The sequence below is a fragment of the Poecile atricapillus genome, chromosome 4 (assembly GCF_030490865.1).
Source record: "Poecile atricapillus isolate bPoeAtr1 chromosome 4, bPoeAtr1.hap1, whole genome shotgun sequence".
In the NCBI taxonomy this organism is placed as follows: domain Eukaryota; kingdom Metazoa; phylum Chordata; class Aves; order Passeriformes; family Paridae; genus Poecile; species Poecile atricapillus.
This window is the reverse complement of record NC_081252.1, coordinates 23,344,253-23,356,687: the sequence shown is the minus strand read 5'-3', so window position 1 is coordinate 23,356,687 and position 12,435 is coordinate 23,344,253. Positions and strand designations below refer to the sequence as shown.

The following is a 12,435-nucleotide window of genomic DNA, read 5'->3' as shown; positions in this document are numbered from 1 at the left end:
GAGTGGAAGTCAAAATACAATTAAGACCAGATTAGTTCCACTTACTTAAGTGGCATTAGTACAGATTTACAGTGCTTCAAACATGAACAACAGCACAAAACAGTATCAGCATCTATCCTTAAGTGATTGTTTTTGTCTACTGAGATCCTACCAGTGTATGCACATTATGTGTATGCTCAATAGTCCTGAATTCTCAGGAATCCTGAGAAAAAAGCAGGATACGCCAGAAATATGTTAAAACTAACAGATTATCTCTACTGCCAATATTGCAGCACTCCCTTTCACAACACACATTGTTTATTTGAGGAATAATGTGCCTCATATAAAATGGGCTCTTATTGAGTGCCTTTGATCTGATTTTGCTCACTCACTCTCCACTTGCTTGAGAGTTTTCATTAAGATAGTATTTCTTCTTAATTAGGTATAAAAAGGCTGTGCTTTTTTTGATGTTTCCTTTACGTTCTCACTCCTTTAGTTACCGTCTTTTATCTGTGTGTATTAATTAAAGACTCCATGAATATTTTCTAAAAGTTAAATGTAGCTATCAAGCTTGAGCATAGAGATTAGATACTCTGCTCACTTTCTCTGGGGAAGTCAGGAGCAACTATATACAAGTTTGAGACACATAAATTTGGCAAAAACAAGAGGAAATTTAAGTCTTTCAAGTTTTGCAGAGGAATAATGAAGTTACCCACCCCTCCAGGTGGGGCATGTGGGTTCTTTACAGTCTCCTGTATCACAGAGTGGCAGTAGTAACTAAAGCATAATGATATTTGAGTTAAACACCAGCAGCAGTAAGCCAGAGACAGAGTTTATAGCTGCATCTCTTCCAGCACACCTCTGCAGCAGCAAGGGAGGACAGGCATCCTCTCTCGCCAAGAGATCAACAGGAGCCAGACACAGAGGGGACTTGGGGCCCTTGGAAGCACTGCCAGGAAAACAGCTCTTCCAGGGGGCTTCCTCACTAAGCATCAGGCAGCACAAGAGTGGGGTTTCTTCCTAAGAGAAGGGTCAGTCACACAAGCCAGGCACTGACCTCACCAGCAGCAGAGCTAGCACAGCAACAGGAACCTGCAGGCAGCAGTGGGGTTGCAGGAACAGGTCAATGAGCAGCCCACCAGGAACCAAGTAAGGAGCCAGGTCCAAAAGGACTGCTAGAGCCAAGCATCCTCATAAGGAAAATAACATGAGCTCAATGCCAGCCCAGGGCAGGTGGAGGCTACGAGTGGGGTTGCTTAGGACCATCAAAGCTTGTTATCCTGCTCAGTACAGGCATGAAAGGTCTTCCTTTTCACAGATGTGGGGAGGGTTCTGCAAATTCATACCCAAGATTAAAAACTGGTTTTTTATCCTCAGAAGTGTAGCACAGAGATTAAAAAAAAAAAAAAATAAAAAATCTCAGCATATGAATGGGATACTAAATATTTCTTAACAGATGCAGGAAGTGATTCTGGGCCACACCGACACTGATCTATTCAGGAGGAGCTCTGACTAAGCATGGGGATTTGCTTACGATTTAAACTAAGTATAGAGAATGTAAACATCTAAATTCCTAAATAATTCTCAGCAATTAACTGATGGCATATAAAATCTGCTCAGAAAACCTCTGAAGCAATAATGCCATCTCTAGCTGTTATGCAGTAGCACATGTGCTTTCCTGTTGCACATTAGCTCTCTAGAAAGTGAGGAACTAGCGCTTTGGGCAGCTGGGTGCTAAGCATCCCACCTTGGAAAATAAGTTAAATGTAGGGGTCAGGTTTTAAAATCTGCTCCACAGTATGGCAGGTGAGATTAGGGACCTGGGCCTGTGGCTCCCTAGCCTGCACTTTACCCTTGCCTGCAGATCTGACAGCTCACCAGAGAAAGAGATTAAGCAGAAGACATACAACAATATTGTCATTGATAACCTGTTCTGCAGTGCACATGCTTGGGGTATGCATTCTAGTAACTGAGAGCCATTTTACACCTGAGCTAATGCGGTCGATGAAAAGATAAAAGAATGAAAACAGGCATTAAAAAAAATTGCAAAAGACATGAAAGCACTGGAATATAGATTTCAGTTAAGAAAACAAACAACCCTACCCCCCAAAACCTTTAAAAAATTCACACTCTTGTTGTTATTATTATTATTATTACTATTACTATTATTAAGGGTGCCTAGCTTTGAGGAACAGCTATTGGAACTTGTCTGTTTGGAGATGCCTTCCAAAGGCAAAAATGTTACAGTACCCCCCAAATGTTAAGGGTGATTCTTGTTTTTTAAAGACAGTCTGAACTCAGCCTCTGGTCTCTATCAAAACTGTAACAAACTTGAGCAGATTGTTTCCATTTAAAATATTTAACTCATTCTTAATGTACATGAGTGTGATGTCTGAAGCTGTGGTTCTCACACAGCCCAGCAATCTTTGATCAGGCTAAATTGGAGGAAATATTCACAGCAAAAGAGCCCCTGGTGTGACTCGTAATTAGGTTTATGCTACCAATGAAATAAGCTCATTTAGAGACGTTAAGAATGTAAATATAATTTTGAAATCAAATTGTCTGAAAAAATGTAGATTTGGAAATAGAAGATGAAGCGTGGCGGAAGAACTATGACAGGCTGCCTTAATGCAAAGGCAGAACAGAAGACAACTGATTTGCATAACAGGACTTTAAACCTGAAAATCCTCTTTACCCTCCCTGGAATAATTTATTCCAGATCATCAACAAAGGCTTCTAACATGCAGATTTTGATGAGAGCTGGAGGAGCCTAGTGTCTCTTTTGCATTGAGCCTGATTTCAATCAGGAAAGCCGTATTTAAAAACAAAACAAAATCCTCACAACACACAACAGAAATCCAGGCTGGAAAGAGCGAGTCCTCAGCTGGCATAAAGCCCAAGTGACAGGTTTCATCCTCCTCTTGCATGTCTTGGCCAGGAACCTGCACTGATGGCAGTGTGTGGGAGAACCGTCAGGCCTTTGAAGCAGCCTCCTTGATGTGGTATTTGCTGCCGTATTTTCAGCTTAAATCAAATTATTTCTAGCCCAGCTCTGCACTCAGCGGGGTGCGCCTGCACCCAAACGTGACATCCCACCGTGAGGGCTGAGGAAGCAGGGCACGGTAGCAAGAGCAGCATTTGCTTCTGCTGGAAGCTGTGAGCACGCCTGTCCGCTCGGCAGCCTCGGCAGCCAGAGCCCCCTGGGCCCAGCGGGCACGGACTCACCAGTGACACCCAGCGCTGCCTTTAAGCCTTTCTTTAGCTTTTGGGATCCCTGCCTCCTGGCTCGGGGGACACTCGAGAGCCCTTGAAGCCGCCTTTGCGCTGTCAAAGCCTCTCTCGTCAGCTCTCAGCCGGGCCCAGGCCGGGCCTCGCCCGCCGGCAGTGCCGCGCTCGGCTGGCAGGGGGCGGCCGCAGCCCGCGGAGGGGCCGGCGCTGGAGCACCTGGTGCTGCTGAAAAGCGAACTACAACCCGCTCCGGTTCTTCCAGGGTCCCTGCAGCCCCCCTTCCACAGCACATTTCCCTTGTAAAATGTCCCGTGTCCATTGCCGAGGAAAAAAGCAAAACCTCGCAGAAGGTGTCGGCAACGCCTGTACGTGATTGCTTCCTCTGCTTCCTTTTAAGTGGTCCTAGAGCCACCCCGCGGGATCACCAATGCTAGTCGGACCACAAAGGGTACAGAATCAGTTCTGGCCCCTTCATATGGTATCTGAAAATGACTGATTTTTGTCTGTGAGTAAATTAGATTACCCGGCTTTTAATAGAAATGCTATTGAATCAGCCCAGCTGAACATCACTGAATCCTGAAAATGAGATTACTCTGTTGTTGATGGAATACAAAAGGACCCAGAGCTGGGGCTCTCGTCAATGTCCATGCCCAGCTTGGTGCTTGTGCCTCATTTTTGTTGCATGCAGCTTATTAGTATTTCGCAGCATAGTTACCGAGTTACTCATCTTGATTCTACAAGAGTTTTAATTTTATATTATCCTTCACGTCTGAGCAAAGGGGATGTAGAAAGATGCTACAAGCATCTAGAGTCACGAGATGCTGTCTTTTCAATCTGCTTTAAACAACCTGCCAAGTTTGGATGAGGAGAGATAATGTTGACTGACACAGTGTAAACACTCAGATTATAAGGATAGCAAGCACCCTCACAAGGTTCTTTTTTGCTATTGCATGGGAGACTGGTTTTAGCAATTTCCTTTAAATTCCACTAGGTGACCACAGAGACTTCTCACTGTGCTATAGTAAAGTCTATATCTTTAAGTGAATGTCGGTCATCTTTCAAAAAGATAATCTCTATTTCAAAGAGAAATTATAAGCTTGAACCAAAACCAGTTAATTCTTTAGTTAATTCTGCCCAACTTCCTTTGCTCTGAAATGTATGAATCTGAGCTGCAATAAAAACTCAGTACTCACTAGGGACTGGCCATAAACAAATAAAATTGGAAAATGTGTTTTACGAGCTGGCTGGAATGGAAGAAATGAAAAGGTGTATATGACATGTAATATAAAATATTGTGACATGTAATATAAAATAGTATGTGAAAATATGTCATAGGATATGTTTTTACCCCTGAGAAACAGCTGACTTGTTGACACTGACTGGAGCAATAGGTGTCACAGATTTGTTTAATGTTTTTTTTTCAGGACTCAGTGTCCTGACATTTTGTCCTGTCTATTACAAAACACAAATTCTGCTCTCATCATTCATTTCCTATTTTTTTGTATTGCAGTGCTGAAGCCTTGGACTGCAAACAGCTTCTTTGTTTCATCTGAATTTTTATTTACTGTTTGTCCTCCCTAGTGCTGCAAAAATTAATTCACAATTTCCACTTATCTAGCACTTCACCAATATGTTTTAGCATTTAAAATGTTCTCTAGTTGCAAATAAGATCACCTCTTTGATACATAATTTTCCACTCTGTGTTCAGAGCCCTTTAACAAAATCAAACTTTTCCAGATAGAATTTAGACTTTGGAGAAGATATCTATTAATCTCAAATCTTTAAGAATTATCCAGTGAAGCACATCTGAAAATGCAGACAAACTGCTCTTTAAAAAGGTCTGAATTCTGCCTTTTTACTTCTGGAATATAAATTTATTTTCCATCTTCTAATCAACCCAGAGTATAAAATTCATTAAGGATGTTCTGGTTTAGTTTACTGTCAGTGCTTTTCAGGTAACCTTCAACGGTATTGGTTTTCACTGCTTTTTTATTGCTTTTGTGATCTACAGAAAAGGAGATTTCAGTATGTCAGTGATAGCTTCTCTACTTTGAGACATACTGACAACTCAAAAAAAAACCCTTTGTAAGTGACAAAATTAAAATATAAAAATTAACATCCATTACAGTTTCAGGCGGAATTTGTCCTTGTTTATAGTGTTGTTTTGGGCCGCTTCTCTTTTCTTGCTTCCCTTCATTAAACGATTAAAAACCTTGACAGTTTCTTTGTATCTGAATTGCCACTTAATCATACAGATACATATCTTTATGCTGTCACTGTCTGATCTTACGGGGCTCTTGAACAGAAAGGATCTGAGCCAAAATCCATGAAATTCAAGGTGATTTTTTTTCCACAGGCTTTTCCTCATGACCAATGGTGTTGCTTACCTGGAATATGATGCAGAATAGATGCTCTGTATCAGATTTGGCAGGAAAATTGACATTTGAAATACTTGCATTCTCTATCTGGCGACACAGATAAAGCCTTTGGAAAACATATGGGACACCTTGTTGCTGTCCTCTCCTTGCCAAGTCTATTCTAGAATTAGGGTCAGTTCTCTAAAATGTTAATTATATTCAGATTTGTAAGAACGCCTATTTTCTGTGCATACCCTAGCAGATGTTTAAATGAAATGCCACGAAGAGTTGACTATTTGCAGTGGCTAGGAGGAAAATCCTAACACTGTGTCTGGTTTGGCACAGTAATCCTGAACTATTCAGAAAGGTGAGGGGACACTGCAGGAAAACAGTTTTTTCCTAATCCTTGCTGTTCCCATGGCAGATGAAACAAAGAACAAGAGCAAGATAAGCATGAGCATTAAGGCAATAGTTAGTGTAATGAGACAAACAGAAACTTTCCTTACCATCCTGAAAATGACCTCAGAAATCATCTGTATGGTGGTGTCTTATCTGATCACAGAGAAACTAAACAATGAGACTCTGAGGAGGCTAAGTATTTTGCGAGTGTCTCAAAAACAACTTTGCTGAAGAAGTGATCTTTCTTTTTTCGTGGTGCTGTGTTTCCTGCTGAAAACAGTCTGTCATGACTCTACCAGCAATCATTGCTTTGGGACTGCCATGGGAGTAACACTGAGCATGTGTAGGAAAATTGGATTGTGGGCTTACAGCCGAGCATCAGAATGTATTCAAAGTGCTGCTGAATGAGAGTGACTTATTGCAACCACCTTCTGCATAGCTGTAGTACAACATTCTGGGGACAAATATTGTCAAACACACCCTGACACAGCCACCAAGGCAACTTCAGGCCTGTGTAAGAGCTTCTTCCTTCTAGGTCACAGTGAATATACCTAGTGAGGCAGAAAACTAAGCCATGTGTGACTGTGTTTTTTTGTAAATGCACACTGATGCAAAATCTTAGGAAATCGATTAAAAAATTGTTCTCTCTGCTCCATTAAAAAGTGACAGGATGAAAAGAGACTGTGAACCTTACATTAACTAGGCAGTTAAATCAGGTTTCTATGTGTCTCATGTATCTGAACCGTCTGCTGATCTTAGCCATTCATTTTAATTTGTCAGTACACTAGATTCCTACCAAGCTGATACAGGCAAAAGCAATTTCCAGGGAGAAATGCAGACGTCTGGTCGTGAGAATGAAATATTTCAGCACTCCTATCACATGTGACAGCTAAGCAAATCTGTCCCTGATGCTGACTCTATTAAACCCTTCTGTGTTTAGTAATAAAATACTGTCACCTCACCACTACCCAAGGTAATGGTAAAGGAAGTCAATAAAAACCCTCAGTGGCTTCAAGATAACTGGGAAAGGTGTAATGCACACATAATAAGAGAAAAGAGTAATGTAGAGCCACTCAGCAATGTGAGGATACTGTGCTTAATTTACAGCCTGAATGAAGGTCTCATGTATTCGGGAGCTTCCTTGGATAGTAATTAATAAAATCAGGTTCAGAATGAAAAGATGAGTGTGCTGGTCTCAGGACTCCACCTGAGACTCCATTGCACCACTGCTGTTTAAGCTGCTTTATGCAGTGAAATACTGCAATTGTCTCTCTCCACAGGCTGAAAAACATGTATATCAAATGAACTCAGTTGAAAAGAATGTATCATAATTTTTCTTCTTTCACACCAAATTGGCACTCAGATTTATGTCACTGAATTTTGGAGAAATTCTCTCACTATAGGTTTCCATTATTTCTTTATTCACTGATATGGATTGCATAAAACTTTGAAGATAGGTAGAAATAGAAAAGAAAAAAAAGCATATTTATAGAAAAATTAAGTTTCGCATTTCAGAACATAAGTCAAATTCATTACTAGGAGTGAAGAAATTAATTTTCCTTCAGCTCAGACCATTGCAGATGTGTTTCCTATGAAGTTTTCTTATCCTCATGAAAGCTTGGGTGCAGACTCTGCCTGAAGCAGGGATACCTCACCACAGAAAACATTCTTCTTAACTGGTTGGAGAGCAGACAGTGACAAATTGTGTTCTCTTGTACTTATTCTAAGGTTAATTGTAAAATTGTTACAATGTGAAGGAAAAGGATTTAATTGCATTTCTGTGCCAGTGAAGAATAAGGAAGAGATTAATGTTTTTAGAGAAAAGGATGTGTCCAATATTTAGCCCTTGTAATACCACATCAGGATGTGATAGAGAGAGGTTCAAAGCCTAGCCTAGTTCTAGAGTGCATGTGATAAGATATGGGTGCATAATACTGTCCTCACATAACCTAGGGTAGCAGTAGTAAGGGAATTATCTTTGTGATTAAGCCATTAAGGCACATGGCCTCCTTCAGAAAGTCGTATTTGGCCAATTAAGTTTGTACAATGGATGCATATTGTACATAATAATAATTGTGGATAATCTGACAGCCTTGCAGACTCTCTAACAAAGTGTATGCACTGGCATTTTTTAAATTAGAAATATGTTTAAAAATAAATATTCACTCTTGTCTGTTTTCCTTCCTCTTGTCTCTCACAGATCTCTCTCTATTGTTCCTTCTGTATGGAGCCTCCTAACATCAGCATCTCTGCACATATGTGAGCACAATGGGTTGCCATAAAGGATTACAGAGTCATGCAGTTCCTACAAGGTCACTCAAAAATTCAGGTTGGAGTACAGACTATAACCAAAGAGGCTGTCTAATTCAAACTAAATTCAAAAAGCAAATCATTCTTCCAAATTTCCTCAGAGACAGTACACTTTACAGCTGTGGAATCTGCTATTGAATCATGCTGTGCTCAGGCTTCAAAGAATAAAACCTTGACGAAAGCTGTGTCTTTAATGGAATTCTTACAGTATCTTTTTCACTTCATTTGTGATAAATATTAAAAAAAAAAGAAATTATATGGTACAAATTATTTAGGGTGTAGTCAATGGCACCTACACTTAATAAATAAAAAATTTTATCTTCTTATGCATATTTTCTCAGCAGTAGCTTTTCAGGTGTTTCACAGCAGTGATTGGTAACAATGAGCACCCTAGGTATTTTCTCATGTCTTTGCTGAAAAAGAAAAATTATTCACAAGCAAGTTTATTATTCATCCAGGTCTAATCCATAAGGAAAGGAAGATGGAACAGCAAAGTCACTTAAGTTGTGGTCCAGCTCATGGCAAAAGTGGAAGGAAAGTTCAAAGCAGCACATCTGATTGTAAAAACACTCATACACTGTGGGAAGACAAACTTTGCAGCGCAAGAATCTTACTGTGAAAAGGACTGAGCCACACCTAAAACTGTAGATATTTGCTAGAGAGGGAGAGGTATGTAGCTCAGCAGTTTGAGCAAGAGTAGGAATTCAGCATTGGATTTTATGCTGGGGTTTCATGCTGCTACACATTCCTGTAGATTTGATATGCAATCCTGGCTTTATTGCTAGCTGGCTCAGTGGACATATGCATGTTGCACAGCAGGTTGTTCCTTGACCATTCATGAAATTTGGTGCTGGCAAATACAAGATTTGCCTCTCTGCAGTTGCAACCGTGTATTGTTATGATAAAATAAGTAACCATCTTCACCAGAGACTTTTTGCTATTTGTATTTATATCTCATGTAAAAGGTAGAACTCTGCTAATTCACGGAGTTTTGCTGAAGATTAATTTAATTGGAATACTGTTCTTGAAGAAAGCTGTGAAAGTTAAAGACCAAGGTTAGCATGTATTAGGATTTATTTCAGTAGAGATTTAGCTATCAGCAGCCATGTAAAAAGAGACTCCATTTAACTCAGGTGAACTCAGACACTCTGTCAAACCCTGTGGTAAGGTGGTATAAGAGATGACTTTCTGAACTTAAGGAGTATGCTGGGAAAGCTGTCTGGGAAACACAGCTCCTTTACTGGTCTCTCTCTTCCAAGCAAAAAGAGCCAAAGGACTCCTTTGCTTTGGGTCCTTATGCATTCCTTCCCTTATGAATCACCCAAAACATGCTCAGGTTAATGGGAATCTTTTCTTTCACTTGAAGGAACATTAACTCCCAGCCAAACAAAGCAAGATAATTGTAGGAGGGATGATTTATTCTACTTTCCAGGAATTTGTATGCTACCATGTGGGAAAGTACTATCATAAGAATAAATGTATATTCTGAAAGCCCACTCTCCATAAATACTATGGAAAACAACCAAACCTTTTGTGTCTTTCATTTTTTACCAGTATCTGATTATATATCAGCAATTAAGGGAAACTTGCAATATCTGCAAAGTCAGTGTTAATATCCCCATTGGGAACTGAATACATTTGGGAAAAAAGAAAAGAATTGAGTGTTCCAGAACTATAAAACTAGACAGTGCAGTTTGATATACTCTTTTATGCACAGCTATTGTGTATTGTTATAGAGCTCTGAATGCACGTTCACCTACAACATCACTATTCATAAGTATGTAGTATAATTATTTTCATAAGTAAGTAGTATAATCCTAAGAATAGGATGCTTCAGATTGTCAGACATTGATGCATTTTGTACATTTAATTGCTTGTATTTTTGATTTACTGGAGAAGTTTACAAACACAATATTTTTTAATGGGTTTAAAATAAAATAGTGCATTTGCAATTTCTTTGCAAAAGAAAGAAGAAAAAAAAATCAACAGCAGTTTACTGTGCATAAAACAGGGGGCCATCTACTGTAGTCCTTTCCTACCCATATATGATAATGACTTCTCTGTTGATTTTGAGATAACCACCCTAAGGAATAAAACATTGCTGCATTTACTCTGTTAGAAATGTTACCATGGTAAGCCTGAGTAAATGCTGCCAGTTTGGTCCCTTGCTTGTTTTAGATGGTCTTTTTAAGGTCAAAAAATAATTGTATTGAAATTGCTAGGACTTTTTCCATTTATGTCACTGGAAACAGGAAAATAAGCAGTACATAGGAGACAAGAAAAAATACATAGCTTACTTTCCCTTGGTAGTTTCAAAGCTGGATGCTTTGGAGTTGGCATTCTGCTGGCCCCTGATGATGCCGGTGCTGCGAGAGGATTGCTTGACAGATCTGTTCCCTGTAGCTGTATCCAGGCTTGTAGTGACTCCTTTCTGGAGAAGGATCTCTCTAGCAGTGCTTTGTAGAGTTGTCCCTTTGCTGAAAGATGAGCTTCCCATCTTGTCTCTACTAGAGTCACCATCACTGTGTCCATTTGATTGACTTGCAGGGGTAGATATTGTAGGGCTGGAAGTTTTCTTCACTGTTGTCATTCCCAGTGTCTCGCCTGCAGATGCAAAAGGAGGTCCCTGTGAGGCACTTGCTTTGGCAGCTTGGATTTCAGAATGAGGTGAACCCCTAATTGTAGTGAAAGATGGAATTGAGTCTGAATGATGTGTCTGGGTTTCATCGCCTTGTCCTGTGGTCCAGAGTTTTCCTAGAGCGTTAAATCCAGTGCTGCCCCTGTGTAAGTACAATAGGAGCAGCAAGAAAATTATCTCTTTCATTCTGATGGTTTTTAAATACTACAAGTTATCTCACATTTATCTCCTAAACAAGAAATCCTGTAGTTTCTCCCTCCTCCTGGGCTGCTGCTCAGATAATGAGCCTACCCAGAGGATGCCCTGACAGGCTTTATATCTGTAGAAAGGAAACAGGTTTTGGTGTTTCAAAACTGACTGAGGAAGCCTGGCTTCCTGTTTCTGTGGATCCCTCTTCAACCTGTGACCCCTTGGAGAGCAGGATCCTGGCAGCCTATGTGGGAGGGAAAAAAGAAGTCCACAGAAGGCACAGGATAAAGATTAATGGTGTGATAGAAATGTGGAAAAATATGTACTGTGAAGCAATCCTGAGGGATAAAACCTGAAATTATTAGCTAATTTTCCTTTCACATGTACATGGACAGACAAGTGACTTATCACATGTGCCCTTTGGATGGGTCAAACTTATGACCTTGTTATTGGCAAAACTGGTGTGCTGCACAAAGCTCAACATTTGCTGTGTCTTCTCTTTTTTCTCTGAACATTTAAGCACACTCTGCTAACAGTGCAGAGATAAGGAAGAGATTCACACTGTATCTGTTACCTCTGTCTCTCTTTTCTTTGCCTCCTTTGGGCTCTGTTCTCTGTGGATATATCTTTTCTTTAGTCTCTCAGCCTTCTCTGGGCTCAATTCTCTGTGAATACAGCTTTCTATAATCTCCCAGCCTCCTCTGGGCTGAATTTTCTGTAGATACAGCCTTTCTATAGTTCCCCAGCCTTCTCTGGGCTGAATTCTCTGTGAATACAGTTCTTCTCTAATTCTCCAGCCTCCTCTGGGCTGAATTCTCCCGGGATCCTCCCTCGTGGGGAGTTCCACTTATCTCAGTTCTCATTATTCGAAGTAAACTCTGGAGCTCGTTAGAATCTTGTTTCTCGTGTTTATTGCAGGATCCTTACAAAAGTTAACAGGTTTCTTCAGGCTGGTTACAAGGTTAATCTTTGCAATTTGGTACATTTCTTTCTTCTGATGGTACAAACAAGGCCTTGTGGCACACTTCATGTCTGATACACAAAATGGCCTCGAACTACGCAGTTCTTTTATCTTTATACTTATTTTTATCCAATTAACAATAGACACGTATATTATTTTTCTTAATGACCCAATGACCCGTCACCTCTGTGATGCACTGCGGCATTTTCTATCCAATTACTAACTATTACCCAAAAACCTCCAGGAGAAGGACATGAAGAAGAAAGAAGAAGGACAAGAGACAACACCCTAAATCCTCCATATTGTCTCCTGTTCTCTAAACTACTTTTTCACCCAGTGATTTAAGAAACTTTCTAATCTACACACCTACCTTT

General features: G+C 40.1%; 1 protein-coding gene across 1 annotated transcript in view; it reads right to left on the bottom strand.

Moving 5' to 3' along the window:
* The window catches only part of MMRN1 (multimerin 1), a 39,760-nt gene extending 28,589 nt beyond the window's left edge, over positions 1–11,171 (bottom strand). Inside the window, exon 1 of the mRNA XM_058839072.1 lies at positions 10,571–11,171. Within this exon, the coding sequence (XP_058695055.1) occupies positions 10,571–11,097 (527 nt within the window). The 5' untranslated portion in view covers positions 11,098–11,171. The remainder of the gene's footprint in view (positions 1–10,570) is intronic.
* Positions 11,172–12,435: the final 1,264 nt, after the last annotated feature.